The following is a 26,461-nucleotide window of genomic DNA, read 5'->3' as shown; positions in this document are numbered from 1 at the left end:
GGAATACATCCTTGGTAATCAATGGTTTCGAGTCGAGTGAAAGGAACGACGGTGATCTCGCCGAGGTAGAGCCTGTGGTCGTGTACTCTTCCGTCCGACGACGTCCGCCGTCCCTCAACGTCGTACTCGAGATGAGGAAGGAGGTGGGTGTGAACGAGATGAAGAATCCTCTCGTGGGTTCCTTTGGCCTTGATGGTGAGAGTATCGAGCGGGAAGGGTTGGGAGGTGAGGAGGTTTCGATCCTCTTGGACCGCGTCTCTCAGCTTTCCTTCGAGCAGTGTGCTCTTGACCGCCGAACTTCTGCTCTGCCCCTTGACCTTGAAGAAAACGAAGTTCCGAATTAAGATATGCAGTCTGTCTTTGAGATTTTAATAGTCTATGCGAACGAGATCACCAGCTCCTGCTCCTGCTGGTTCCGTCCCAAGCGTCGCGTATCAGACGACGTTGATGCCGCTCCTCCTCCTCTCGAACTCGAGGTCCTGAGCTCTCTGCTCCTCCATTCCAGCCTCTTCCCCAAACTCCTGACCAAGTTCGTCGACGCGATGCTCTGGCCGCGACTGCATCGGTTGGAGTCGATGAGGGTGCGTCGAATCAGACTTCTCCGCGTCGGTGGGCGAGGATGCTAGAGATGAAGCTAGAGGAGCGGGCTTTCCAGTTGGAGAGAAAGAGGAGAGGCCTCGGATTCTGTGAAAGAAGGTGAGAAACAAAGACCAGAGGGTTTGAGTACGCGTTCCTTCGACGACGAGACGAAGAGCTGCAGGTTGGCAGAAAGGAGAGACCACGAACCTTTCACCGTAGTAGAAGAAAACAAAAGGCATGGGAACGCAGATGAGGGCGAGGAATCCGACTAGACGAAAAAAAGGGATGAAAGGATGGTCAGTTCGAGCTTGAAGCAGGGAGCGAACTTCGAAGAAGGAAGACCCACTGAGGGACGAAGCCCACTGGAAAAGAAGATCGATTGAGAGACTGTCAGTCTCAAGAGGCATGTAAAGCCAAATAAAGGGCTCACTTCATTCCCCAGGTTCTTGTACATGTACGTCGAGAAAAGAGGGAAGACGGCACCTGAGGAGCGACGAAAAAAAAAAAAAAAAAAAGGCGAGGTGAGTCGAAGTTCCTCTTCGATCGCGCTGCAGCTCCCACGAAGTAAGAACTCACCAAGGATAGATCTCAAGACAGCATTAGCAGCTAGAGCTGAGGCAGCATACATCAGGTACGTATCGATAAGGTATCCTATTAGGAGGAAGGCAGACAGAAGAGGTCAGCAAGTTCGACGCGTCGTCTCGAACGAAAAATTTCACACAACTTACCGAGGACACTGGTGAATACTAGAAGCATTCCGAATCCGAACGGAGCCCCAGCCAAGACAGGAGAGATCCAGTGGATACTTGGGTTCGAAGTCCAAGCAAACCTGAGACGAAGAAGAGCGGGAGATGGCAGGCTCGAGCACTGGCCTCGAAAGACAAGAGGGAACGACGGGACGTACCAGAACAGACCAATGGGAAGCATAGGAGCACCGAGCATAGCGAAGTAAAGTCTCGCTTCTAAATGTTTCGAGAAAGGGCGGAGTCAGGGTCCTGTGAGGTGAGGTTGAGAAGGCGAAATAAGGGCTGAAGACGAACCAGGAGGAGCTCGACCGGTGGGGGAGCGAGCGATAGCTCGCATGTATAACTTGTTGTTCAGAGGTGCGAGAGCAGTGGCTGGTTGTCGAGGAAGAAGCTGGGTGTCAGCGTCGAGAGGGAAGAGAGAGGGAGGGGAAGTCGGAAGGTCGGAGTAAACTCACCCAAGATCATTCCTCCTGCGAGACCAAGGAATGCGAGACCTCCAACACCAGTAGACCATCCTCTACCTTCCTGGAAGACGATTGGGAAAGCAGTGAAGAACATGTAAAGAGTTCCGCTACAAGAGACGCGTCGAGTCAGCTCGGAGTCTTCCTCGAAAGGGAAGCAAGCTGAAGACTCACTAGACGATGGCGATGTAGATCGAAAGAAGAAGGACGATAGGCTCCTTGAAGAGGAGGACGAAAGGTCGAGTCATCTACGAGATGCAAAGCAGGATGTCAGCCGAACTCGCGTCGGAGAGGACTCGAGAGGACGAGCGAGAGGCTTCATTCAGGCTACGAACGTTAAGCTTGAAGATCTCCTTGGTGGTCATCGTGTTAGCCTTGTCGAACTTGGAGATAAAATGAACCGATCCTTCGGATTCCTTCTCGAGCCGACGAGCTTTGGCTCGGAGCAAGGTCGGAGCGTAACTGTCCAAGGAGAGAAAGAAAGGCGAAAGTGAGCTCGAGCAGTCAACGCAGTTCGGGTAAGAAGGTAGACTGACGTTTCGGGAATCGTGAAGAATGTTAGAATGTAGGTAACCGCAGCGAAAGCGAACATGACCCAAAAGACGTTGCTAGGTCGAGGAGAGGGCAGGAACGTCAGTCGAGCTTCGTCGACGCAGACTCCCTCAACCTGAAAACAAGGAAAGTTGCTCACCGCCATCCGCTGGGAGCAGTAAATCCACCAATAATAGGACCAAGAACGGGCTGAACGCGATCAATGAAGGGATGAAGAAATAGGCGTCAACGAGGAACGTCTTCGTTTCGGATCCAATGGGAGGGAAAAGAAAGACGAACCCCAAGGAAGGGAGCCAAAGCGAACAAAGCAGTCGCAAGACCTCTCTCCTGAGCGGACCAGATGTCGGCGATCTGGAAAGGCAAAGAATGAGAGGCGTGATCAGTTCAGAAGAGTGAGAAGGTCCTTCTTCTCGACGCGTTCCCTCGTCGATTCTCTTCATTGAACTCACGATTCCACCTGAGTTGGTCAGAGGAGCTGATCCGAAGAATCCAGCGAGAAATCGAGTGATCTAGAAGGAAGGAAGAGTGAGCGTCGGTCAGATCTGTGAGCGAGTCGACAAGTCGACGAACGACGGGGCGGCAAGAAAGGAAACGAAAACGAGCTTCGACTCACGATGACGGTTTCGATGTTGTTGGCAGTCGCCCCCCCGATCTGGAAGAGTGTAAAGGGAGCGTAGGAAACGATCTGATGACCAGGAAAGAAAGGGGAAAGGAAGGTGAGCGGGTGAAAGGACGCGTCGAAGGTGGTCAGACGTGAAGTAGAGCTCACGAAGATGATTCGGCGTCCATATATTTCAGAAAGAGGAGCCCATATCAGAGGACCAGCTCCGAACCCAAGGACGTAGAGCTGTGAGTGGAAGGAGGGGAACGGAGAGCTCAGCAAACCATCTCTCCGAGCGAATCTTCGTGGGATCAAGTAGGTTGGCGGTTGGTGATCGGCAGTAGAAGCGATCTGGCCGAGCCTTCTGTTATCTGTGGACTAAAAATATGAACGCACGGAGATGCCGAGAATCATGATCTGGAGGGGAGAAGAGAAGAGAGGCAAATCCGTCAACAACGAGCTCAACCGCCCTGCGTCGCTGCAACGTTTCCTCACTTACCTCCTGAGACTTGACGTTGAGAGCTTCTGCGATCTGGTTGACTCCTCCTGAGTAGGCAGACGATGCAAAGGCCTGCACCAAAGAAAGAAGCGGATATGGGTAAGCGAAACGTAACAAGACCAACAGGACGGCAGGTCGCCGCGCGGGGACGGCCGTGGAAAAAGGAAGAGAAGTGAACTGCTGAGACGAACGATGCAAAGCGTGTCCAGGGCGACAACTCCAGTGACGAACCATCTGATGAGCGGAGAAGGAGGAAGGGAGGGAGAAAGAGAGAGGTCAGAAACGTCACGCGTCTGTCGGATCAAGCTCATCGAAGGGAAGATGGAGAGCTCACTTGAACGACTTCTTCCACGTATAGGGGTCAGCAGAATCGTTCTCAGCCCATCCAACCTCGTAAGGGTCTTCCTCAGACCCAGTACCAGAGAGGAATTGCTCGTCTTCGATCTTCTTTGGCGAGCTCAAGGGAAGGGTTGAAAGGTCGGCGGTAAGAGTTGGGGAAGGGGAAGGGGAGCGAGTGGGAGTGGTTTGAGGATCCGTAGGATTCGAGGTGATATCGAGAGAGGTTCGTTCCATGCTTTGAAGCAGGCTGGAGGGATGACGACTAGGGGAAACGAAGAGGGAGAAGGCTGGTTCGCTCAGAGAGAGGGCTGGAAGTGGTTGGTGAGCAGGACGGTCGAAGCCGTCCTTTTTCCTTCTCTTTTTACTCGTTCGGCTACGTCAGCTTCCTACGTAGCCGAGATCTAAATCAAGGCACTAATGAATAAGAGCAGATCCTGGGGTTCGGAGGCCTGTAAGGAAGACAAGAAGCCGTCGTGCTGAGGCATCGACTCCCTCGACCTCTTCCGCGACTCGTTTCGATCCTCGCTCTATATAGATTTTGAAGCAGAGCTCAAGATGGTCCATGGAGGAGGAGCGAGTCAACCCGAGTACACGGATACACATGTGGCGTCGTAGATATATCACTCAGGCTCGTGGGGGGGGGGAGGGGGACAAGGGGGAGAGATCGAGAGAGAAGAGGAGGGGCCAAGGGACGAGGGTTCGGCAGGCAGAGCTGAAGTTTACCTCAAGGTAGGCTGCCGGGCACTGTTTTGATGCTATATTAGAGGAGTAAGGGAGAAGACAGGCTGACCAAAGTGCGATGTTTCCTCCGCCTCTCCATCCCAAGAACGCTACCGAAAGAACGACGAGCTGATCTCGACGCGTCCTCCTCTCCACTCTTCTTCCCGCACTTTCAGCCGCCGCATCGGCTCTCCTTCGATTATCTCTACATCTTCATAATCCTCGTCTTCTGAGCCTCATCTCTACTAGTCTACTCTCTATCCTCAGTCGTCGAGTCGTCCACCTTTCCCCCGTTTCTTTCTGTGTCTCGCTCTCCCCCTACTTTTCTTCGCAGACCCATAGATTTCGTTCTTCGGCGATATTCTCGTTTAACTTTCTCTCTCGCAGTGTCTAATCCTACCATCGCAGCGCCTCCTCGACCGCCGGATTGTCGTTCGAGCCTCACGAGCGCGTTGAGTTCGACGACGGTTCTTCCACTTTTCATCCCCTCTCTCCCTCTTAGATAGTCCCGCTCTTCCTGCTTACACTTTTATTTCGCGCATCTCCTCTCGATCAACGATGAACCAAGATCCAAACCGAAAACCAAAGCATCGTAAAAAGGAAACAGCAAACAGAGAGCCGTCGTCCCACGTCGTCCCAACAGAAAAAAACAACTCGTCCCTCCTCCACCCCTCTTCCTCTCTCCCTCGAGACGAAACAAAATCTACCACTCGCTCCCCTCGACCCTGAACGCTCCTCCGTACTTGAGGTAGGCCTGCATGATGCCGAGGATGCCTTCGGGGAGGTTCTGTGCGAAGGGAAACGAGACGAAGATGAGGACGAAACGAAGACGAGGACGAAACGACAAAGACGAAGTGGGCGGACGAGGGAAGGGAGGAAGGAAAAAAAAGAATGTGAAAAGAAGAAGAGAGTCAGCGAGTGCTTGTGGTTTCGAAAGAGAAGGACCGGGAGGTCGAGGAAGGGTGGAATGGGCTGAGAGGGAAGAGGCGACGAACCATCGAGAGCAGAGTGTACGAGATCTTGGAGTGACCGTGGATCTGACCGATCTTGAAGATCTCATGAGCTGGAGACGAAAAGTAAAAGAAAAGTCAGACTCCAGGATCGAAGGTCGAGGAGAGGCTCGAAAGAGAAGACGAAAGGAAAGAGGGAACGAACCGACAGCGGTCGGGAAACTGCTTTCCGTGTACCACCTTTTCTCCCATGCAACCCCAAATCAAAACCAAGCTCAAGTCAGTTCTCCATCTCGCCTACAAACTCTCTCACCATCGACCACAAACTCACCGATAGTTGTAAGCAGTCAACCTGGTCGCGGCATTCAAACTCTTCTGCAGATCTCCCTCGTCGGCGTAGGTCTCGAGCAGTTTCTGCCAGGCTTTCGCCGAGAACTTGGAATCGAGACATCGTTGGTAGGCGTCCTTGGCTTCCTCCTTGTGATGTAACCGGAGAGCGAGGTCACCGAGGATTTCCCACTGCGAGGGGAAGGAAGAAGGAAGGAGACGCGTCAGTTCGAGGAGCGGGCGAGAGGAAGAGAGGGAGCAAGAGGAGATGAACCTCGGTTCCAGTCTTGCGATAGGACATGTCTGTAGAGACCCAGTCGAGTCGAAAGAGGTCAGCTAGACGCTCGGTCGTTCGTAGAGGGAAGGAAAAGAAGGACGAACGCTGAGTCTTGAAATGCGAGATCTCGGCTCTCCAAATCGTGTAGACTCTCAGATCCTGCACAACGCAACCAAGAAGCAATGAAAATCAGCCCTCGCCTCCCGTCATCACACCTCATCGAAAGGTAACCGATCTAACTCACCTCGTAAAGCACCATAAACAGATTATCCAACCACCTCTCACACAATCTCTTCGTCGAGAACGTAAACCCTTCCTCTTCCGGTCCTCCACTATCCAGCCCTCCTTCAAACGCCTCCTGCTTCTCCTCCGCGTTGTGCTGAGCCAGTTCCGGCTTCTCCAGCGTAGGGGTTTTCTCAGCCTCGTCTGCGAATCCACTGCCCGCGACGTCTCCCTCCTCCTCCTCCTTCACGTCCTGCTCTGCCTCGACGATGGTAGCTCCCTCGACGTGATCCGCCACTTCGTGCATGTTGAGACCGTTCCCGTACTTGTCCATCTCGGCGAGCTCGCTGTCCCGATCCGATTCCGAGGAGATTTTGATCGTTGGGATCCCTGGCGCGTCGAGGTTTGAAGCGGAAGCGTCCTGGGTGTGGATAGCTTTGGTGGAAGCGTTGGATTCGGCTTGGGAAGGGGAAGGGAGAGGAGGGGAGTTTGCTGGACTGGGAGGAAGGGATTGATGTTCGTTCGTCTCGTCGTGGTGTCCGTTGGTAGGCCCGTCTGCTGGAGAACCGTCTGGTTTTGACTTCTGCATCCTGTACTCCTCCTCCATCACGAACACGGCCGATCTCGATCGGAGAAGCTCGTCCCATCCGATCTGAGCGACGAGGCGAGTGAGGAGAGCGTAGGCTTTGGCGAAGGTTCCTCGGAGGGAAGGAGCAGGGAGTCGAAGGAGAGCGATGTCGGCTTCGTTGTCTCGAGCGGATTCTTCGTCGAGGATGTTGGAATCGGCGATGAACTGCTTGATGGGGAGATGGGTTCGAGCGGGAGTTGGCATTCGGTGGAGATCTCGTTCGTTGTAGGTGAACATGGGGCAGGAGTTGAGGGTGAGGAGGGCCTGCATGCGAAGAGAAGGAAGGGAAGGCGGTGAGCTCGATCTCGTTCGAAACGAGGAACAGCGAAGCTTCAAACTCACCGACTCGTACTCTCCAAGCTCGATGTAAACCTCCGTAAGCTTAGCCCAGGTAACAAACTCGCTGGGAGCACAGTTGACGGCTTCCCTGGCGAGCTTGACGGCCCATTCGAGTTGACCTTTTGATCGAAGGAAGTCGCACTGGACGTGAAGGAGAGGGTAGGACTGAGGGTTCTGCTCGAGAGCTTGGTTGATGATCTGAATCGCCTTGACCTCCTCGTCTATCAGAAAGAAAAACATAAGGAAGAGTCAGCTTCGACGTGCGAAGAAGAGAGAAGCAGAGAACGCACTCATTCCGAGGTAACTCGTAGCGAGAAGAGCGGCGACCTCTGGCTGATGAGGAAGGAGTCTCTCGAAAAGGTTGACCGTCCGATCGAACCTGAACGAGTCTCCAAAGTACTTGAGGAGTCCAGCGGTGAGATGATTCGAGACCACGGTAGCGACCTGGATCTCTGGATCTGATCCGAGCTGCCATCCTGTATCGACAATGAGATCGAAGGAGGAGAGAGGTCAGCGTCGATCTCTCGAGCTACTCGACAGATAGAACGGAACGAACCCTTGAAGAACAGACTCTCAGCAGCTTGAAGGAACCTCATCTCTCCCTCTAGACTTGTTATCGGGTCGATTTTCCGGAATCTGAGAGGAAGGAAGGAAGTTCAGTCTCGAGCTCACGCTGCTCTCCTCTCTCCCTTCCCTCGACGTTCGCAAACACGCACCCAGCAAGACGGTAGTTCGAGTCGTCAGCGTATCGAATAGCACGAAGCAGAGCCGAGACGTAAGTCTCCTGCCAGATCGCGGGGGTGGCCTCATGTCTGCAGAGAAGGAAGGAAGGCCAGAAGAGATGATCAGCTCAAACCGTCCTCGATCTCGTTCTTCCCTTCCTTAGAGCGACATCCGCAACGAGTTCGCAGACTCACCGTTCTCCTCGAAGATCGATCACGTAGGCTGTAGTAGTGAATTGAGCGATAGTCAGCTCGTCTGGCTCTCTCGGGGAGCTGAGAAGAAGAGAGAGGCAAAGGAAGGACAAGCTCACCATCCACTCCTCCCGGAATCTTGACCTCAACTCGAACGTCCACTCTGGAGAAAGCGTTGAAACAACTGAGCACACACACACACCATTCCAAGTACACTCTAGTCAGCTTGAGCTTTCTCTCCTTCTCTCCCAACTTCTCCCTCGCCTTGAACTCACCAATAAGTGCCTCCTCGAACCTTCCAAATCGGTCCCTTCGAGAACCACGCGTTCCCATCCTCCACGGCGAACGTAAGACTGTTGAGATACGCAGCAAGAGAAGCTGAAGAGGATGCTTCTACTCCCGAGCAGTAGTGGTAGGATCCGACCTGAAGGAGAATGGAAGACAAAGGGAAGATGGGTGAGTTGGAGGTTGAGCTCGGACGGCGAGAAGGAAGAGAGATGAACGAACATCCTTGGTCCCTGAGCGACCCATGGTTTTGACTACGTGGCATAGATCGGGTCCTCCTAGTTCTCGGAAACTGGCTAAAAAGTTGGCAAACGAAAGCGAGCGAGGGAGGGAGGAAAGGAAGGGGGGAGATGGGTCGTGAGCTGTCTGCGTTTCATCTTCCTTCTCCTCCTTCCTCCTTCTTCATTCCCACCACCCGAACACAGGACGAGAGTTCTCCTACTCACAAAGGATCTCTGTCCTAGCAGCTACACTCTCTCCTATATCAACCTGGAGGTTCCATCGTCCCAAACGCAAAAAGGTCAGCTCGCTCGTCTCCTTACCCTCCCTCCTTCCCCTTCGGCTCTCCCTTCTCTCTCCCTCCCCTCCACCGACCCGGCCCTGCTTCCAGCAAGATAAAGCACCGAAAGCTCACCTCCACAAACTCCGGTACATCCTTGAACAGATCCGACATTGTCTTTTGCTCTTCTCTACGGGGTTGGAGGTGGGTTTGGGACTTGAGCTTTGAGCTTTCGAGCTTTGAGTTTCGTGTTGCTGCTTGCCGATTCGAGAACGAACGATGTTGACTGAGGAAGAGAAACGAGGGGAGGAGGACCTGGAGCTGAGGTCGAAGAAGGAGGGGCTCGCAAAAAGATGGATGGGTGTTGGGAGGGAAGAGAAGGGAGGAAGGGTGCGATGGACAAGGTCAAATCGACTGCGTGCGAGGAGCGCGAGCGCGTTGAGAGGGTGAGTCGTTGGGAAGGAAGGTTTTGTGGAGGTCGTACAGGCGAGAGGACGGTTCGGAGGATGAGGGAAATGGAGGGGGTTTTCTTTTTGTTCCCGAAGGAGAGGAAAGGATGGAGAGGAGGAACATGGGAGAGGGAGAGGGAGAAGCCATGGATCAAGGTTTGAAGATCGAAGAGGTATGTGAGGACGCTGGGAGTTATAGAGAAACGAGAAAAGAAAAAGGTATGGAAGGCATAAAGAGAGAAAGAGAGAAAGAGAGGAAGAAGGAGCAGAAAAATGGCGAGGTCGACGACGTCGTGAAGTTCTGTTCTGTTCGTAGGTAGGTAGGAAAGTTGGGTAGTAGAGCGAGAGTGGAGAGGGTGTATATCTTTGGAGCCGAGGATCAGTTTGAGATAGGCGACGGTCTGGCAGGTGGAACAAAAAAAAAGAGGAACGAAAGGAGTCGAGGGTCAGCTTCTTCGTCGCTTCGGGTCGAAGGGTTCGAGGCAGAAGTGGGTGGGACTCACGGTAGGGTTTGGTAGGGTATGCATTGAGAGCAGTTGCGGTCGAGTGGTTCGTATCCTCCGAAAAGAACAAGGAGACGTGATCCCGCGACGACGACCGACGAACGAGCGACGCGAAGGGAGAGGAGAGGAGGTGAAGGAGGTGAGAGGCGAGGAAGAAGTATTTGAGAGGAGTGTGGAGGAGGGTGAAGACCGTGGGTGTTGGGGAGATGGTGAGGAGAGGAAGGAAGAGGAGGAGGAGGACCGACGCGTCGACGACGAGCACCTAGAAACGAAGAGAAATGGAAGCAGAGTCAGTCTCCTACCTCGATAACATCGGAGAGGAAACAAAAATAAGGACGTTCTCGGTACTAACCTCAAGCCTCAAGCTCAACCCTAAACTTCGGCCTCCATCTCTCCTCCAACCGCTGAACCGCTCCCGCCGCCTCCTCCCTCTCCTGCTCCGTTCGCACGACGAGAACCATGGACCCCGTCTTCATTCGCTTGAGAACCCTCCCAAACCAGCCATGTCTCCATAATCGCCCAACAATGGAGGATGCGTCGGGATCCTCATCGGACCGGAGGGAGGAGAGGTGTAGTCGAACCGTTCGATAGAGTGCGAGGGGAGGGGACGGGAAGTTCGTTGGCATGGAGATTCGTCTTGAATCTGTTCCGGAAGATGATTTCTCTGAGACTCAGAGAGCTGGGCGTCTGATAGGCAACCTTCGAGGTCGGATACGAACTCTTCAAGGCCTGATCAGAGAACCAAGAGAGATGAGAGCGCGTCGTCGTTCGTTCGTTCACTTCCTCCTTCCTTCTTTCTTCTTCAAGTCTCTCGACACTCATTCCATCCAAGGAGAGAAGGACACGGACCAGCTTGCGAGAGAAGATCAAGAAGCAAGAAAGAAGAAGCAGATTTCAATCGAATACAAAGCAAGCAAAAGCAAAACGGAAGACAAGGAACGAGAGAACAACGAAGATAAGTTAGGGAAACGACTAGAGGAAGGGAGAAGCTACACATATATATGTAAATCTAAGATCTAACCAAACTAGTCAAAATCTAGAGCAAAACAAAACGGAAAAGAGTCCAAAACGAAACCCAACTCGACGCGTCAAACTACTCTAGTAAGCCGCCCTCTTCCTCACAACCCTCTTCATCATCGTCTCACTAGCAGCGGACGAACTAGTCGTCAGCGTCGTCGTCGTCGTCCCCTCCGTGACAAACACACTCGCCACTCCACTGTCGTTCATCTCGGCACTCGTCGTAGCGACAGGAAGCGCAACCACCACCGAGCTCGACCCCATCTGGATGGTCTGAACCAGGACCGACGCGGCTGAGGCTGAGGGGATGGCGGAAGCGAGGGGGACGATGGAGATGATTTCCGAGGCCGAAGCTGAGGGAGAGGCGGAGGCGGAGGGGAGGAGGGAAGAGGTGGGGATGGACGAAGCTGAAGCGGGTCGAACGGATCCTACGATGGACGAAGAGGACTCGGAGGAGTTGGAGAGGATAGGGGAGTCGTTTCCGAGGGGGAGGTGGGTTGCGTTCCATTGGGTTTGAAGGGCAGGGAGAGCGGAGGAGGTGTTGGAAGGAAGAGTGAAGTTGGACGAAGGGACGAGGGTCGAGTTTCCAGTGGCGGTTCCATTGTTGTTGTTGAACGACTCCTCCGGCTCATCATCCCCCAGGGAAGAAGGTACGACTCCGACGACTCCTCCCGTAGCTACAGCAGACGCGACGGCCTTGCTAGGAGCGTGGATCGCAATGGACGAAGCGAGGGTGAATTCCGAGGTCGTCTCGGTGGGGACGACGGCGTAGGTTTCCGATTCTCCAGGGAGGGAGTAGACGAAGGTAGGAGTGGAAGTAGGGAGGAGGGATTCGATGAGGGCTGCATCGGTGAGGGTGGGAGGGACGGTGTTCTTTTCGGTTCCGGTCGCGTCTGAGGAAACGACGGCGATGGGGGCGGATTCGAGGACGGCGGCCATGGAGGAGATGGCGACGAGGAGGGAGGGAGTAGGGGTGGTGAGGGTGGTGGGAGGGGAGGTGGTGGTGGGAGAGAGGTCGACGGCGGTGGTGGTGGGGATGGGAGTGGCAGAGACGAAGGTAGGCGACGCGGTAGCGGTTCCATCCGCTCCGTCGTAGACGACGTAGTCCCAGTGTCCGTCGGATTCCTAATAGGAGAGAAGAGAAGGAAGATTTGACGGTCAGCTTTTTCAAGTTCCGCGAGGGAAGAAAGGGAAGGGAGGAAGAAACGAACTCGGTGAGGAACCAAAGTCAAGTAAACCGTCGGCAGAATCTTGGCCATCATCCCAGCCTCGTCGAGATCCTTGATGAGATCAGCAACAGAGGTAGGCTTGGGAGCCTCCTCGGTGGTGGTAGTGGTGGTGAGAACCGTGCTGAGAAGGGTGTCGGTCTTGTAGGAGACGATGGGCGAGGGGGTAGGAGCGTAGATCGTAACGACGTCCGTCTGGGTGAAAATTTGCGTAGCCGTGGCCGTCTCCGTAGCGGTCGTAGTGGCGACGTCCGTGACCGTAGCTGTAGCTGTCGTGGTGGCAGTGACGTTGGTGGGGAGAATGAAGGAAAGGAGGGAAGAGGAGGTGGTTGACGTCGAGTCGTTTCCGAAAGTGGTCGAGTTGTCGACGGCGATGATGGATCCGTTAGGAAGGAGAGCGAAGGTTCCGTTCGTGTAGATGATGGTTGTCGCGTTGGTGGACGAGATAGTCGAGTTGGAAGCGAGGTTGGTGGAGTTGGAAGCGAGGTTGAGAGCGGTCGAGATGGTCTCGTTCGAGAGGACGGCAGAGAACGACACGATTCTCTTCTTTTGAGCTGAAGCCGTCGAGGCGAGCAAGGCGAGAGAGACGAGCGAGGTGAAGGAGAGCATGGTTGAAGGAATTTCGAGCTAGCGAAGGGTGGTGGTTCTGTGGGTTCAGCGAGATGAAGGAGGAAGGAAGAGAGTCAGTAAAGAGTTTCGTGCGACGCAAGGAAAGAGAACGAGAACGATGAAGGTGGGGGGTGTGGTGGGGGATCAGATGCAAGTATGTCTGCGGGCAAAGTCGTTTCATCAATCGGCGTTACTCGATTTGCAAAGTGAGCTGAGTTGCGATCATCCTATAGAGAGGGAGGGCGGCGAGGGGAGATGGGGGGAGGGAGGAGGGAGGTCGAGTCGAATCGCTCGAAGCGTTCGACTCTCTTTTGGATCGAGGAAACAGAAGAGAAGAGAAAAGAAGAAGTTGGTACTAACATTTTAGAGGAGAAGAGAGTGTGAAGTTTTTTGAACAGGCCTGCTGTTGATGAGTGTCGACCGAGCGAACGAGAGGGGAGAGAAGGAAGGAAGGAGGGGAGGAGAGTAAAAGCTGCTGAGAAGTCGATGGTCGTGGTTGGAAGCTAGAAAGCGAAAGTGAGTATGGTTCTGAAAAGCCAAGGGGGTTGTTCATTTGTTTTCAGTAAGTCTGGGAGAAGCTGCGAGATCGAGACCGGATTGGGGGAAGAAAGGGAAGAAGGTTGATGGAGGTGAGGTCAAAGAAAAAGACGGATCTGGGTTTTCTCAGCCCGCCATTTTTCGAAACTGAGCCCGGTCACGACGCGCCGTCTTTGCCCCCCCCTGCTTCGGGCTGGCTCGTGATTGTACTTGTCGACTAAGCACAGGGGGGAACGTCTTGAAGAGGTATACTCCTCTGCTTCAAAGTCCTGGTAGAAGAAGGGGGGAAAGAGCGTGTCGAAAAAAAAAAGCACTCTTGCTCGCGCGTCTGCAGCTGCTCCTCTCCTCTTCGTCTTCCCTTTGCCTCTTGCTCCTGGCCTTCTCGCCTTGTTGGAGGTGGGTGTGTTGGACGCAAAGTTAGCTACCTTGTTCTTCCTGGCTGCTCATTCGGGTAGGGCATTTTTTTTCTCGATTGAAGGGTTGCCAGACGTCAACGCGGCCTTTCCTTTTCTTCCCCACTTTCTTCTGATCCTCTCCTCCTACCTGAATGTTCTCAGCTCTCCCACTCTTGAGGCACTCTACTTTGGTTCCTTTCTATCAGTTTTTAGAGCTGAAGTTGAGAGGGTGCTCGTCGTTTGTAGCCAGTCCTCTCTGCCTCGCTTCAGTCGTTCGACGCGTCGTCAACTCAGCAAATGTCGCTGCTCAAACGAGAGAGAGAGAGAGAGCACGAGGTCTCGAGGTACAGCACTGAATCCACGAGTATTTCAGCTGCTTCTACTACTACGAAAATCACTCGGCTCTCCAAGGAGTGGAGAAGAGAGCAAGAAGACGAAAGACGCAAAGTCCGTTCGCCTGAGCTTCTTCGCCCAACTATCTCGATCTACCTTTTTGACGATTGAGCACTGGTAGTATGTCCTCAATCTCGTTGAAATTTGAGCTCAACCAAGTTCAGGATCGAAGTTCGAACGCGTCTCCTTCAAGCTCGACGACGACCGAACTTCAACTCGCTTCGAGCTCACCCAGTTTCGACCTCCTCACCCTTCAACCCCTTCCTCCTCCTCTTTACCCCTCCCTTCTTGGACGTCTTTTCCATCCACAGCACGACAGGATAGCATGCTCGCCTCTCGAGATCCTTCAGAGCGACTTCGGCGAGCAGTCCAAGGTGAGAAAGCAATCGTCGACCCTCCTTCCTTCTCCTCCTCCTCCTTCATCTGACCTTTCCTTTCTCGTCCTTCCCTCTCCAGACGACAGCCTCCCTCTCGTTCGTCGACTGGTCCAGAAGTATGACATCAGGAACACAGATCGCAACATGTATACGAGCTTGAGCTGGGCTGCTATCTGTGGGAACGAGGACATGTTCGAGTGGTTGGTGATTCAGGGAGGCCACGATGATGATGAGCTCTCGAGAGTAAGTCCCTCTTTCCTCGTCCTTTAACTCCAAGCTCTTCGTACTCTTTCGAAGAGACACTCTCAGGTTTGTCGAGCACTTGCATGCTGTATTATGTGGAAAAGGAAGGGCAGAAGGGATAGAGGGAGTCGAATGGAGGAGATCAGGACCAAGCTCACCTCTCCTTCCTTCCTCCTCTCTCCCTCCCCTCGTCTCTTCTCCCCTCCAGGACTCGGAAAACAACACTATCCTACACCTTCTTGCCTCTCTCCCTTCCAAGACTCTCACTCCTCCACATCGGATCGTTCGCTTTGACTCCGGCTGTGCCATCAGGATGGCCTCGATCTATCACGACCGGTGTTCGTTCCGCTCCTCCTTCCTCTCCCCTCCCTGTCCTTCTTCCCGTCGACTCGAGCGAGCTGACTTCTTTGATTCTCTCCTCGACAGTCTCCTTCGTTCTCGACTGGGCCAACACTTTAGGGAAAACTGCTATGCACGTAGCTGCTCAGGAAGGGAATCAAGCCTTCGTTCGAGTGAGTCGAATCGGTTGAAGCTCAACGTCGAGAGAGCGATGGATGGCTGAACTTGTTCTGCCTCGCTTTTTTCAGCTACTCATGGACTTGGGAGCCGACTTTGACCTTCCTGATGTGTTCGGGAACACTCCTCTTCATTAGTGAGCTCGGTCGTCTTACACGAGACTCTCGCACGAGCTGACCTCCTCTCCTCCTTCTCGTTGCGAAGTGCGAGTGCTTGGGGACATCTCTCAGTTCGTTCTTCCTTTCCTCAGAGAGATGTGCCTATCCACTGACCTCTGTTTGGTCGTGTACAGGTCGTTCAACTCCTCATCACCTCGGGATGTCAGTTTGCTGCTAGAAACAACGAGGGCTTCACAGCCAGCGATTTCGCTTACTCGTGAGCTCTCTTGCTTTTCGATCTCCTGCTTCGCAGAGCTGACTCTCGCCTCTGTTTCACAGGATATCACTGCAAGGCGCTCTTCAAGGTGGGCAGCGTTGTCCCTTTCTCCTCTAGACACTCGTCTGACCTTTTCTTCCCTTCGTTTCTTTCTCAGATCTCGCACGAGCTCAGTTCGACGCGAAGCGAAACAAACGCTCCCAAGGGAACCAACCCTACGCCAGCTCTCTTCAATCCGGAAGCCACACTCCTGTCTACTACGACGGCGAGAGCGGCTCTCAACGAGGAGACAGTGTTCGAGGAGACAGTACAGCTGGAGAAGAAGAAACTCGTTCGGTTCGATCTGGGAACGGGAACGGAACCGTCAACCCCTCCTCCTCGACGACAACGGATTCTTCCTACCTCCCGCCCACTCCCCTCCCTCCTACTCAGCCTTACGGAACTCCAACAACAGGTCAATCCTCGCCTGCTTACACTTCTCACCACTCCTCTCCCGGATCGACTCGCTCCTACTCGTCCTCCTCCCTCCAACCACCTCCTCCACCCGCGTCGATCCCGTCCTCTCCTCTCGCTCCTCCTCCTCCTCCTCCTCCTCCTTCCCAACCTCACCGAGAACCCTCCAACCTCTCCCTCGCTTCCACCCCCTCCTCTCGTCCCTCCTCCCCTCACCCTTCAACCTCCGCCTCCGCCTCGTCGCGTCGGCCACCTCTCCCACCACCACCCCCTCCCATGCCGCCTCCGAGCTCCACGATCCCCCTCCGAAACCGCAGCACCAGCACCAGCACGTACGCTACCACGCAGAGTAACTCTGGTGCGTCGAGCAGGAGCAAAGGGAGTGGGACGGGGAGCGAGAACGGAGGGAAGAGCACGACGACGAGCAGTCATCATGGATGGAGGAGGATTCGAAGGGATAAGGAGAAGGACAAGGACAAGAGTAGTAGTAGTAGTAGTAAATGGTCGGCGGTAGGATTAGGAGGAGGAGGGAAGAGTGGGAACGGAGGGTTGATCCCGCCTGCGAATGCGGCGAAGGGCTTGTGGGGGAGTCGAGGATGAGAGGGAGATGGGATGGATGGATGGGACGAGGGAGCGAGCGGTTTCGGATTGGAGACGACCTTGATGATTTTCTTTTTTATAAACGACGATTTCTGCTTCGAATCATGCTGGTCTGGATACTGAGAAGTTTGATAATTTTTTCTTGAAAGCTGAAAAGAAGCTGAACTAATACTCTTCTGATTTATAGAATGTCCTCGCTTCCGTTGATCTCCTCCTCGCTCGAACTCTGTCTCGCTCTCGTCCTCGTTTCCCTTCCATCCATCACCTTCACCTTCACCCTTTTCCAACCACCTCCTCCCCTTAACCTCCTCCTCCTCCCTCTCCTCCTCTTCTCTCCTCCCTCTCGCCCATGTCCAACGCAGGTCTCTCCCGCCGAAGAGGAGGAGGAGGCGGCGGCGCTCCCTTCACCAACGACGAAGACTCTCCTGCTCCTTCCTCCTCCTCTACAGCTCCCGCTTCTCCCTCCCTAGGCTCCTCCAACAACAAATCCGCAGTCCCCAACGGCAGCAGTGGAGGAGGAGGAGGAGGAGCGTTGGAAGGACGAGGCAAGATCGCTTTCGATCCGAGGGATTTCCAGGATGGAGGCGAGTCGAAGCAGGTGCCGAAACTTACTCTGTTGGAGGAGGTCTTGCTCTTGGGTTTGAAGGATAATCAGGTTAGTAGGATCCCTTACTGTTTCTGGGTTTGTAGGAGGTTTTGTAAAGGTAGCTGGATGGAAGAGAGGAAGCAGCGAGAGGGGACGTCAACATCCTCGCTCGTTCGCTCGCCCCCCCTCCCTCCCTCCCGCGGTTCCCAGCGCTCTCGTTCGCTCGCACAGAGAGAAATCTTCTTCTCATCCTACACAGAGGAGGCGGACTCGCATATATAGAGACGACTTCGGTCGTTGATCTTGTAGAGCGGGATTGTCACCCGTCTCTTTTCGAAGAGAAGGGAAACAAGCACGCTCCGCTGCGGTCTCTCTCTCCTTCCCTTCGCTCGGTTGCTGACTTGATTTTTGGGTTTGCTGGTTGCTTTTCAGGGATATACTTCGTGGTTCAATGGTTCGTCAAGAGTGTTTTTTTCTTTCTTTGGTCGGCGAGAGGAAAGAAACGAGCTCGAAAACGGAACGAAGCTGACTCCTCCTCCCTTCCCTTCCCTCCTTCCGTCTCTCCTTCTCCTCTCTCTCTCCTCCTGTCCCTCCGACGATCAACCTACTCTCCTCGCCCAACTCCTCCGCTTCGTCCTCACCTCCACCCAGACAACATCTCGTACGCCCTCCGAGGATGCATCCTCATCGAGCTCGCCCTTCGTCGTCGGATCGCCGTCGTCAAAGATCCATCTCGTCGGAGACTCGCTCTTGGGGATCGGCTCATCGAGGTCATCGACGACAGGCAGACGGGGGAGACCATCCTCGACGAGACGCTCAAGATGATGAAGAGTAGTGAGAAGTACGGGACCGCGGCTTGGGTGGATTTGTTGAGTGGTGAGTTCGGGAGGTGTCTTGAATCTCAATCTCAACTTCCCTCCCTTCGAGCCTCGAACCCTTCGACGTTGGAAGCCTTTGCGCTGCTCGTGCTGACTGGATCCTTCCTTCCCTACCCTTCAGGCGAGACCTGGAACGTCATGAAGATCGGCTACCAACTCAAGCAAGTCCGGGAACGGCTCGCCAAAGGACTCGTCGACAAGGGCGTCCTCCGAACCGAGAAACGCAACTTCCTCCTCTTCGACATGGCCACCCACCCCGTCGCCGACCCCAAAGCCAAAGAAGACATCATGCGACGAACCGTCAACTTCCTCACCACCAAAACGTCCGCCATCCCCACCGACGCTCGTCTCCCGTCCGAGATCCGCTACCGAACCACTCGAGCCGTCGCTCTGTGCTGTGCCGCCTACGCTGCCAACGTGTTGGAGAACGCGCTCGTGCGACTCGAGTACGACGCGAGGGAGGCGGCGTTTGCGAGGTGCGACGACATCCTGGCGGAGTTCTGCACCTGGCCGTTCGGAGCGATGGGAGTGACGGGAGGTGTGACGAGCAACAGCAATGCGTCGGGATCTGGATCGTCGGGAGTGCCGATTGGAGGTGTTGCTGGGGGAGGAGGAAGGAAGAGGCAAGGAGCGGCGAGTGGGATGGCGAACCAGAAGGAGATCATGACGGAGATGGTGAGGGAGGTGAAGAAGGAGATGATGGGTGGGAGTCCGGCGGTGGAGGGACCTGGGGGAGGGGAGGGAGCTCAGCAGGAGGATCTGTGCTTTGAGGTGGTGGCGACGGTGTTGGAGGTGTTTAGCAGGATGGATTCGCTGCTTTAAAGCATTCCATTCGATCAATGCTCGTCCTCGTCCTCGTCGGCGTCGGCTCGCTTGGAAAAGCTCCCTCCTCGCCTTCGACCTCCCTTCGACCATCTCCCTCCTTCCCTCAGCATCAACCCCACCCCACTCTCCTCTTCACCACCACCACTACCCGTCACCCAACCTCATCGTTTCCTGCTCGTCTACGGGTCGAAAACCCAACTCCCATCTCCTCATCTTCCCTCCCCTCGTTCAAACCTTTTTTCTTCCCCCCCTCCTCTCTTCTCTTCTTTTGAAACCACTCACATACCACTACATAGTTTCATCCTCTTTCTTTCTCTCTCTACATGGGCTCCTCTCTTCTTTCCTTTCTTTCTTTCCTTCCCATAACCCCAACCTCTCTATCTAGTCTATCCTCGTCGCAATCTTAATCTTTTTTTCTCGCGTCGTGTTTCTTTTTTCTTTTCTTTTTCTTTTCTTTCTTTTTGCATCTCTTTTTCGTTGGCGTTGGCGTTGGCGTTGGCGTTGGTGGAGGTTGTTTTTGTTTTTGGTTGGGTTGGGGTTGGAGGTGACGTTTATTCTCTATCTCTGGGCTTTTTCTTTCTTTCTTCTCTGATCACTCTGGCGCTGCTGGGGTTGGAGTTTGTGGGCGAGGAGAAAGAACGAACGAACGAGAGAAGACGACGGGACGGAGGGAAGGGGGGAGAGAGAGAGAGAGCGATCGTGCGCAATTATTTCTATCTTGTTTGCGAGAGAGTTGATTGCGACTAAGGAAGGTAGTAATGTACATCTAAAGCTCTCCGCACTCTAACCGAACCACAAACCAAAATGAAAAGGAAAACGAAAACGTCAGCGTCGCGCGTCTCGTTTCCCTCCCCTTTCCCTCTCCCTCCCCTCCTCCCCCTTCCCGCCCCAAACCCAAGCCCAAAGAGCCACGGGGTCCACTCACCAACAATCTTGACCGCCAGTTTCGGCCTGTTGTTCGGACCGGTAGGGACGTTCTCCATCTTTCGAACGGTGAGGAGACCGTCAATCACTCGTCCGAAGATGGAGTGCTTGCCGTCCAGGAAATCGGCTGGAGCGGTGGTGATGAAGAATTGGCAACTGCGGAAGGAAGGGGTTGGAGTGAGGGGGGGTTGGAGGAAGGGAGAGGAGGGAAGAAGGGTGGGAGGAAGGGGAGGGAGAAGGAGAGGGAGAGAGAGTCAGAGGTTGGGATGGAAAAAGGAGATGCGAAGGTGAAAACGGGGACGAACCCGTTGGTATTGGGTCCGGAGTTGGCCTGTTGGGGTAGGGGTTGGGAGAAAGGGGAGAGAAGTGAGTGAGTGAGCGAGGGAGGTGAGGCAAAGAAAGACGCGTGGTGAGAAGGCGAGGAGGGCTGATCTGAACGAGGGAAAGGAAAGACGAACCATCGAGAGAAGTCCAGGTCCAGTGTGCTTGATCTCAAAGTTCTCGTCCTATAGGCGCATATTAAGGGTTCGGGGTCAGCTTCTGAGTCACAAAGCCTCCGTCGTAGAAACGAAACGCGGAACGAACGAAGGGCAGGGAGGGAAGGAACGAGAGGCGAGAGCTCAACCGGAAACGGAACGAACCTCAAACTTCTCTCCGTATATCGAGTAGCTACCGGTTCCATCCTGCTTCAAGAAGTCTCCGCCCTGAATCATGAAGTCCTTGATCACACTGTTTGGCGATGAACGAGGGGAGCAGAGAAGGAGGGACGGTGAGCTTGAGCTCGAGCTCGAAACGAAGGGAGGGAAGGAGAGTGAACGTTGGAACGAACCGATGGAAGATGGAGTTTTTGTAGCCTTGCGGCAGGTTGTTGATCCTGTAGAGTCAAGAAGAGAGTAAAGGTCAGCTCTCTGAAGTATTTCTCGAGCCACAGCAAGCAGGATGGTCCCTGTTTGAGAGCTCGAAGGGAAGGAGGAAAGGAACGTTGAGCTCGCACTCGACTCGACTCACCTCTGCTCTCCTGTACACAGCTGACGGAAGTTTTCGGCAGTTCTGATCAAACGGATACATAGAAGAGACGGTCAGTATTCGGAGAGGAGCGATTTTAGAATTCTGGGGAAAAGCTGAAGCTGACTTTGGGACGATATCTGAGAAGAGCTCCATCTTGATCCTTCCAGCTGGGGTCTCTCCGATTTGAACGTCGAAGAAGACGATGGGGCGAGTAAATCCTGAAGGAGCGTCCATAGCGAAGGGAGAAGGGAGGAAGTGGATGGGGGAGAAAGAGGAAGGGGAAGGCTGAGAGGTGTTGTTGTGGTTGAGGACGACGAGGGAGGAAGGGAGAGTTGAGCTCGAGAGATCGCGAACGGTTAGAAACCGAGAAGTCTGACTCCGGTGTCGTTCGGTTTTCTTCAAGATTTTCGCCAGAGAAATGTTGAGGAGATCTTCGTGGATCCATCAGAAAATCAAACTATCTTTCTGCGCCAGACGAGGCAGGGACGAGATCAGACGAGCAGAGAAGGGGAGAGGGCTGAATCGAGCGCGTCCCTTGAAGCTCTTCCGGATTTCGATTTTTGACGCTCAGATTTTCGAGCAGAATTTCTCTAGAATACGAAGCTCTCGATGATCAGGGATCAAAGACCTTTTTGCAGAGGAGGGGAAAAGAGGAGAAAGAAACGACTCACAGGTCGACCGCGGAACCAACACGAGGGCGAGGAAGAAGACTTTTTCGAGTCCCCCTTTTGGGAGAGGTGGACCTTTCCTTCCCCTTCTCCTCCATCCCTCAAGAATGGTAATTCCTCCCTTCCCTTCCTCGCCACATCCTCCAGCTGCAAAAGGTCCCCCTCGACACTCTCCAAAAACTTTCATCGAAACATCTCCATCCTACGACCCTCCAGTCCGACTCTGCCCTCGCCATCCTCCCTCCCTCCCTCCCTTCGACCTTTTGCAGCCTGGACCCAAGCCTCCCTCCTTCCCTTCGCCGAAACGATGGTTCTGATTCTCTCTTGTTGGCTTGTTGTGTTGGATGGTGCTGTAGACCAAAAAGAGAAGATCCTCCGGCAGGAACAAGAAGGGACGTGGACACGTCAAGCCCGTTCGATGTGCCAACTGCTCGCGATGTGTGCCGAAAGTAAGTCCTCGTTCCTCCCTTCCTCTTGCTCCTTTGTCGCTGGTTCTTGGGGGAGGTGGAAGAGCAGAAGCTGATCTGTATGCTCTCGCAATTTTCGTGTCTCTAGGATAAGGCCATCAAGAGGTTCAAGGTCACCAACATCGTCGAGTCCGCCGCCGTTCGAGACTTGAGCGAGGCCTCCGTTTACCCGGGTTCGTTCTCTCTCTTTCTTCTATACCTCTCTCGCAGGAAGCTGACCTCGTCCTCGTTGCACTCCTACAGAGTACGTTCTCCCCAAGCTCTACCACAAGATCCAGCACTGCATCTCTTGCGCTATCCACTCCAAGAGTGCGTCCTCCTCTCCTCTTTCTTCCTTGCCTCTCCCTTCCAGCTCCCTCCTCTCGCCAGCCATCGCTCTTCCAGCTCTCCTCTCCTCTCCCTCCACCTCGGAACCCATCCCCACCCACCTTCTCACCGCTGGAACGAAACTCGCCTCTCCTCGCCTTCCCCTCCAGCCCGCAAAGTCTCGTTCAAAAAGCAAAAGCTCACCAAACCTCCCTTCCCTCTCCCTCCCTCCCCCTCTTCTCTCCCTCCCTCCTTCCTTCCTTCCTTCTACAGTCGTTCGAGTCCGTGCTTCGGATCCTAAGGCCCCCAACTCCCGACACAACCGAGCTCCCCCGGTCCGTGCGAGATTCAAGGACGGAAAGAGGGTACGTTTCTCTTCCCTCTCTCCCTCCCCAATCCGCTCCCTCGCTCGTCATACCTCGTCCCCTTCCTCTTCCCTTCCTGACCTCCTCCTCTCTTTCTCTCTCGCACAGATCAACCCCGCGGTTGAGGCTGCTCAGGCTGCCAAGACCAAGACTGCTTAAATCTAGCTCGATTGAAACGAGGAGAGACTGTAACGGTTTCCCTCTTTCGCTTTTCGGACTTTCTTTGACGGCTTTCTTTCAAAACTCTGGGTTTATCTTTACGACTTTCTCTTGACTGTGTGAATATGCGATGGTCCGCTCCGCATGATTCTGTACCAACGACGACAGGGAGTGGGAAAGGGCTTGGTTTGGGAAGGAAGGAGGAGAGGAGAGGGAAGGGAGGAGAGAGAGCTGACCTTGAACGAGGTTGAGTGAAGAGGAGGGCTGAGGAGCGACGAGCAAGTGATGGTAGCTGAGAAAAAAGACTCGGGAGGACGAGAAGGGTGGCTCTTCGATGGAGTGAGATGAGGTTTGGGCTTCTAGAACAAGCAACGAGCGAAGGAAGCAAGGTGTCGTTCGACTTCGATTCGACTCCTCGCACCTCCGCCTTCCGTCCCTGCGACGCAATTTTGCAGGCCTTGACGCTCGAATAGACAAAGAGAAGATCGTATACAATTGATAGATGAAAGAGAACAAGATGGAGAGTCGTGCATATGGGGGATCAAGGCAGAAACAGAAGGACGAGACGAGAAGGGGCGAAGAGACGAGGGAGAGCTGCTTTCTACCAGCTCGAACAAAAATCAGAGAGCGAAGGAGTGAGATGGGCTGAAGGAGATAAGAGATAAGCGGAGGAAGCTGACTCGTGCCTCGGCTCGGCAAAAAACAGCGAGGTCGCTCGTTTTCTTTCCTGAACCTCCGAGCCTTTCCATCGCCATCTCGAGCAGGATCTTTTGAGCGGTACTGCTCAAGACGAGGACGAGGATGAGCCTCACTTCAGTCTTGATCGATTGAACATGACGATCCTCAGCCCCAAAAGGAGGGATCGATTCTGAAGCTCTGCCTTTCTTTTGCCCTTCATTGCTCTTTCCTCCAACCCCTTCCCTCTCCCCCCTCCTCAGATATCTAAGCATCTCAAGATGACCCGTCAAGACTCACAGCTCCCCCAGCCTAGCTCTGCCATTCACCCTCCGCGAGGAAGCAAACGGAACGCGTTGAACTGGCATCTGCGCGTTCCCTTGCGAGCGTCTCGACAGAGAGCTATCAAGAACCACTGTAAGTCGTTCTTTTGCGAGGGAAGGCTCTGAAAAGACAACGCTGATCGACTCTGCTCCCATCTCTCACTAGTCGTCGCCGCCGTAGGAGAGTTTGTTGGAACGACGGTGAGCTCCCGTCGATTCTTCGTGTCTGCCTCTCACCGCCCAGCTCACTCCACATTTACCTTCCTTCTTCCAGCTCTTCCTCTTTTTCGCTTTAGGGGGAACCAACGTCGCAAACATCCCTTCAGGTGAGTGAAATGAGGAGAGAAGGGGGAACTGAGCTGACCTTTCTTCTCCCTCTCTCCAGTTTCCATCACCGATTCCGTCAACACCTCGCAGATCCAGTTCATCGCACTGTCCTTCGGATTCTCTCTCGCAGTGAACGCTTGGGTATTTTTCAGAATCAGTGGTGGTCTTTTTGTGAGTGTGGTCGAAGCGAAGCCTCCTCCAAGAGCAGCGGATCTCTTCTCGAAGGAGGCCGACGCGACGACCTAACGCCTTTCTTCCCCTCTCAGAACCCCGCTGTCTCTCTTGGACTCGCCATCGTCGGAGCAATCACTCCTCTTCGAGCTTTAATTCTAACAGTCGCTCAGGTATTGGGAGGTATCACGGGAGCAGCGTTGGTGAGTCTTGGGCGATCGTTGGAGACTTCCGCCTCTCTTTCCCTTGCTCGCTCCGTCGCATACTCTGACTCCGGATCCTACTCCTGCTTCTTCCCCGGTTCTCTTTAGATTCAAGTGGTGCTTCCAGGATCCCTCAACGTGAGAACGACGTTGGCAGGTGGAATCACGACGGCTCAGGGATTGTTTCTCGAGGTTCGTCTCCTCCGTCTCTCATCTCCTGAGCTTCGAGTCTCTAGGACCAGACTCGCGAGCTGATATCAGAATCCCCTACTCTCGGTACCTGCAGATGTTCTTGACGGTAAGCGGACCGCATTTTGACGTTCAATCTGCGACGCGTTGTTTTCTGACTTTCGATCTCTCTCTTCCCATTCACCAGAGCATGCTCATGCTCACCATCCTGTGAGTCGGTTCCTTAAAATCAACACTGGTGAGACTGACCTCTTCTCGTGTTCACTCGTCCAGGCTTCTCGCAGCTGAGAAGGTTCGTCTTGCTCTGCTCGACTCCACGACAGCATCTTCCTCCCTGACCTCCTCTTCCCCTTCACTCCTCCAGCACAAAGCGACCTTCCTAGCCCCAATAGGAATTGGACTTGCTCTTTTCATCGCTGAGCTTGTCGGCGTCTACTACACTGGAGGATCTTTGAACCCAGTTCGTTTCGAGTCGACGTCGAACGCGTCGAGTCCCATGTCGCTGTTTGTCTCCTTTGTTGACGCCCCCGACTACATCACAGGCTCGCTCTTTTGGACCGGACGTCGTTCTCAGACAATTCGTAAGTCAAGACCTTGTTCTCGGATCTTTGTAGCGCGATCAATCCGACGCCGATCTGACCTCTTCCTCCCTTTGCTTCCCCATTCTTCCTACAGTCACCGTACCACTGGATCTACTGGCGAGTCCCAGTATCAGCTCTGAGACATGACGTGCCTCGCCTCTACTAATGTATGACTCCTCCTTCTCAAACCATAGGCTCGGACCCGCTCTCGGTGCATGCCTCGCTGCCGTCCGTCGCGTCTCTCGTTTTCGTCGTTCCCCGCAGAAACGAACTGACTTCGTCCTCTTTGCTGGCTCTCCAGGGATTCTACAAGTTCATCAAGTTCATGCAGGTTCGTCTTCCTTCTAACAACGACAGCCTCTTCGTTCCCCGATCCTCCCGTCGTCGAGACTGATCTTTCTTCTCATCACTCTTTTCTCCTTCACAGTACGAAACCGTCAACGCCGATCAAGACGCCGCCGACGAGCCTATGCTTCCTTCCACTGCTCGAGCTGGAACTCCCTCTGGCCAACTGGAGATGGGCGAGAGACCCAAGCACTCGAAACGTGAGTCTCGCATCGAGATCGACGTCTCTCTTCTTCCTCCAGAGAAGCCATCAAATTGACGGCTGTTCATTTTTCTGCAGCTGGACTCGTCTCCAGGGTGTCTAGCAGTATTCTCAACACCGTTGGTGGAGGAGGAGCAGGATCCACAACCAACCTTCCAAATCAAAACGAGTCTGCTCCTCTTCAGGTTCGTTTCCGTTCTCTCCATCTCATCTTTCCTCGCTTTTCTGACTCCTACCGGTCTACATTCATTCATCCTTCTTATTATAGGGTCCAGGACTAGCCGACTTACTCACCGAGCCAGTTCGAGGAACCGCCGTCTTTGAGTTGAAGGAAGAGAACGCGTCTCATCTCAGCGACCTCGAAAGGAAGATCGACCTCATCCTTGAGAGCCTCAACCCTTCAATCTCGGCTCGACGAACGTTCCTCGGAAGGGACAGCATCTCGGAGGAGCCTGCTGTTCGACATCTGGAGGAAGGGAGATCGTTCAACTTCGGAGACGATACGGCGAGCGACCGATTCGAGAACGGAGAGTTGTCGGGAGCAGATCAGAACGAGCAGAACGGTGTAACGGGAGTGGGAGGGAAGCTCTGAGCTGCTTTCTCCGCGTGCTCTAGCTTATTTATTTGC

General features: G+C 54.0%; 10 protein-coding genes across 10 annotated transcripts; 4 read left to right on the top strand and 6 right to left on the bottom strand.

Annotated features, from left to right (window-relative positions):
* Positions 1 to 354: 354 nt before the first annotated feature.
* On the bottom strand, positions 355 to 4,188 carry BDY24DRAFT_286593 (MFS transporter). Its single transcript, XM_076637002.1, has 20 exons — positions 3,773 to 4,188; positions 3,630 to 3,672; positions 3,439 to 3,510; positions 3,336 to 3,356; positions 3,108 to 3,185; positions 2,952 to 3,023; positions 2,788 to 2,847; positions 2,618 to 2,689; positions 2,478 to 2,527; positions 2,323 to 2,394; positions 2,122 to 2,248; positions 1,961 to 2,034; positions 1,781 to 1,896; positions 1,620 to 1,697; positions 1,308 to 1,541; positions 1,156 to 1,230; positions 1,010 to 1,062; positions 926 to 941; positions 787 to 847; positions 355 to 684 (listed from the first exon to the last, which is right to left on the bottom strand). Exons 1-20 carry the CDS (start codon positions 4,009 to 4,011, stop codon positions 435 to 437), a joined length of 1,863 nt encoding a protein of 620 aa, XP_076498364.1. The 5' UTR covers positions 4,012 to 4,188; the 3' UTR covers positions 355 to 434.
* Positions 4,189 to 4,980: 792 nt separating this feature from the next.
* Positions 4,981 to 9,389, bottom strand: BDY24DRAFT_384041 (putative Bud site selection-related protein). Its single transcript, XM_076639757.1, has 17 exons — positions 9,074 to 9,389; positions 8,886 to 8,928; positions 8,662 to 8,735; positions 8,430 to 8,578; positions 8,274 to 8,338; positions 8,158 to 8,185; positions 7,957 to 8,052; positions 7,797 to 7,876; positions 7,531 to 7,716; positions 7,244 to 7,461; positions 6,296 to 7,165; positions 6,156 to 6,210; positions 6,049 to 6,077; positions 5,779 to 5,966; positions 5,653 to 5,687; positions 5,493 to 5,560; positions 4,981 to 5,284 (listed from the first exon to the last, which is right to left on the bottom strand). The coding sequence occupies exons 1-17, from the start codon at positions 9,110 to 9,112 to the stop codon at positions 5,201 to 5,203; spliced, it is 2,307 nt and encodes a 768-aa protein (XP_076498363.1). The 5' UTR covers positions 9,113 to 9,389; the 3' UTR covers positions 4,981 to 5,200.
* A 1-nt stretch (position 9,390) lies between these two features.
* BDY24DRAFT_440129 (uncharacterized protein) lies at positions 9,391 to 10,516 on the bottom strand (the record flags this gene model as incomplete). Its single annotated transcript, XM_076644497.1, has 3 exons — positions 10,301 to 10,516; positions 9,891 to 10,152; positions 9,391 to 9,573 (listed from the first exon to the last, which is right to left on the bottom strand). Coding segments are annotated over exons 1-3 (546 nt in total), but the record flags the coding sequence as incomplete, so codon positions are not given.
* Positions 10,517 to 10,988: 472 nt separating this feature from the next.
* BDY24DRAFT_369444 (uncharacterized protein) lies at positions 10,989 to 12,742 on the bottom strand (the record flags this gene model as incomplete). Its single annotated transcript, XM_076638061.1, has 2 exons — positions 10,989 to 12,032; positions 12,119 to 12,742. 2 exons carry the CDS (start codon positions 12,740 to 12,742, stop codon positions 10,989 to 10,991), a joined length of 1,668 nt encoding a protein of 555 aa, XP_076498361.1.
* Positions 12,743 to 14,392: 1,650 nt separating this feature from the next.
* BDY24DRAFT_406480 (ankyrin repeat domain-containing protein) lies at positions 14,393 to 15,695 on the top strand (the record flags this gene model as incomplete). The annotated part of the gene is made up of 8 exons (XM_076642711.1): positions 14,393 to 14,441; positions 14,524 to 14,687; positions 14,896 to 15,025; positions 15,114 to 15,199; positions 15,275 to 15,339; positions 15,408 to 15,432; positions 15,496 to 15,578; positions 15,641 to 15,695. 8 exons carry the CDS (start codon positions 14,393 to 14,395, stop codon positions 15,693 to 15,695), a joined length of 657 nt encoding a protein of 218 aa, XP_076498360.1.
* A 1,285-nt stretch (positions 15,696 to 16,980) lies between these two features.
* VPS74 (Vps74p) lies at positions 16,981 to 18,917 on the top strand (the record flags this gene model as incomplete). The annotated part of the gene is made up of 5 exons (XM_076637345.1): positions 16,981 to 17,286; positions 17,650 to 17,671; positions 17,869 to 18,093; positions 18,217 to 18,633; positions 18,709 to 18,917. The coding sequence occupies 5 exons, from the start codon at positions 16,981 to 16,983 to the stop codon at positions 18,915 to 18,917; spliced, it is 1,179 nt and encodes a 392-aa protein (XP_076498359.1).
* Positions 18,918 to 19,617: 700 nt separating this feature from the next.
* On the bottom strand, positions 19,618 to 21,548 carry BDY24DRAFT_384027 (peptidylprolyl isomerase). Its single transcript, XM_076639756.1, has 9 exons — positions 21,524 to 21,548; positions 20,977 to 21,442; positions 20,853 to 20,894; positions 20,674 to 20,718; positions 20,486 to 20,573; positions 20,303 to 20,350; positions 20,150 to 20,175; positions 19,846 to 20,000; positions 19,618 to 19,703 (listed from the first exon to the last, which is right to left on the bottom strand). The coding sequence occupies exons 2-9, from the start codon at positions 21,084 to 21,086 to the stop codon at positions 19,687 to 19,689; spliced, it is 531 nt and encodes a 176-aa protein (XP_076498358.1). The 5' UTR covers positions 21,087 to 21,442; positions 21,524 to 21,548; the 3' UTR covers positions 19,618 to 19,686.
* Positions 21,540 to 22,975, top strand: BDY24DRAFT_384024 (eS26 family ribosomal protein). The gene is made up of 6 exons (XM_076639755.1): positions 21,540 to 21,630; positions 21,877 to 21,969; positions 22,076 to 22,160; positions 22,231 to 22,296; positions 22,567 to 22,658; positions 22,767 to 22,975. The coding sequence occupies exons 1-6, from the start codon at positions 21,628 to 21,630 to the stop codon at positions 22,815 to 22,817; spliced, it is 390 nt and encodes a 129-aa protein (XP_076498357.1). The 5' UTR covers positions 21,540 to 21,627; the 3' UTR covers positions 22,818 to 22,975.
* On the bottom strand, positions 22,976 to 23,463 carry BDY24DRAFT_384023 (uncharacterized protein). Its single transcript, XM_076639754.1, has one exon. It carries the CDS (start codon positions 23,348 to 23,350, stop codon positions 23,177 to 23,179), a length of 174 nt encoding a protein of 57 aa, XP_076498356.1. The 5' UTR covers positions 23,351 to 23,463; the 3' UTR covers positions 22,976 to 23,176.
* Positions 23,464 to 23,773: 310 nt separating this feature from the next.
* Positions 23,774 to 26,425, top strand: BDY24DRAFT_413859 (aquaporin-like protein; the record flags this gene model as incomplete). The annotated part of the gene is made up of 16 exons (XM_076643234.1): positions 23,774 to 23,909; positions 23,982 to 24,016; positions 24,090 to 24,141; positions 24,201 to 24,313; positions 24,409 to 24,516; positions 24,625 to 24,708; positions 24,803 to 24,814; positions 24,893 to 24,915; positions 24,979 to 24,997; positions 25,070 to 25,165; positions 25,248 to 25,286; positions 25,381 to 25,413; positions 25,588 to 25,617; positions 25,714 to 25,831; positions 25,912 to 26,018; positions 26,102 to 26,425. 16 exons carry the CDS (start codon positions 23,774 to 23,776, stop codon positions 26,423 to 26,425), a joined length of 1,329 nt encoding a protein of 442 aa, XP_076498355.1.
* Positions 26,426 to 26,461: the final 36 nt, after the last annotated feature.

The sequence above is a fragment of the Mrakia frigida genome (genome assembly GCF_051309035.1).
Source record: "Mrakia frigida strain ATCC 22029 unplaced genomic scaffold BDY24scaffold_9, whole genome shotgun sequence".
NCBI lineage: Eukaryota > Fungi > Basidiomycota > Tremellomycetes > Cystofilobasidiales > Mrakiaceae > Mrakia > Mrakia frigida.
Note: the sequence above shows the minus strand (reverse complement) of the source record. Positions and strands in the feature narration are given on the sequence as shown.

Excerpts from the sequence above, each read along its gene's own strand:
- BDY24DRAFT_286593 (XM_076637002.1), bottom strand. The coding sequence starts at position 4,011 with ATGGAACGAACCTCTCTCGATATCACCTCGAATCCTACGGATCCTCAA. Across the intron at positions 2,035-2,121 it reads AGGAGATCTTCAAGCTTAAC|ATGACTCGACCTTTCGTCCT; the intron begins GTTCGTAGCCTG and ends TGCATCTCGTAG. Across the intron at positions 1,063-1,155 it reads TGTCTTGAGATCTATCCTTG|GTGCCGTCTTCCCTCTTTTC; the intron begins GTGAGTTCTTAC and ends GTCGCTCCTCAG.
- BDY24DRAFT_384041 (XM_076639757.1), bottom strand. The coding sequence starts at position 9,112 with ATGTCGGATCTGTTCAAGGATGTACCGGAGTTTGTGGAG. Across the intron at positions 8,579-8,661 it reads GTCGCTCAGGGACCAAGGAT|GTCGGATCCTACCACTACTG; the intron begins GTTCGTTCATCT and ends ATTCTCCTTCAG. Across the intron at positions 6,211-6,295 it reads TGTTTATGGTGCTTTACGAG|GATCTGAGAGTCTACACGAT; the intron begins GTGAGTTAGATC and ends TGCGTTGTGCAG.
- BDY24DRAFT_384027 (XM_076639756.1), bottom strand. The coding sequence starts at position 21,086 with ATGGACGCTCCTTCAGGATTTACTCGCCCCATCGTCTTCTTCGACGTT. Across the intron at positions 20,574-20,673 it reads AAAAACTCCATCTTCCATCG|TGTGATCAAGGACTTCATGA; the intron begins GTTCGTTCCAAC and ends ATCGCCAAACAG. Across the intron at positions 20,176-20,302 it reads GACCTGGACTTCTCTCGATG|GCCAACTCCGGACCCAATAC; the intron begins GTTCGTCTTTCC and ends CTACCCCAACAG.
- BDY24DRAFT_384024 (XM_076639755.1), top strand. Across the intron at positions 21,970-22,075 it reads GCTCGCGATGTGTGCCGAAA|GATAAGGCCATCAAGAGGTT; the intron begins GTAAGTCCTCGT and ends TCGTGTCTCTAG. Across the intron at positions 22,161-22,230 it reads CGAGGCCTCCGTTTACCCGG|AGTACGTTCTCCCCAAGCTC; the intron begins GTTCGTTCTCTC and ends GCACTCCTACAG.
- BDY24DRAFT_384023 (XM_076639754.1), bottom strand. The coding sequence starts at position 23,350 with ATGCACGACTCTCCATCTTGTTCTCTTTCATCTATCAATTGTATACGA.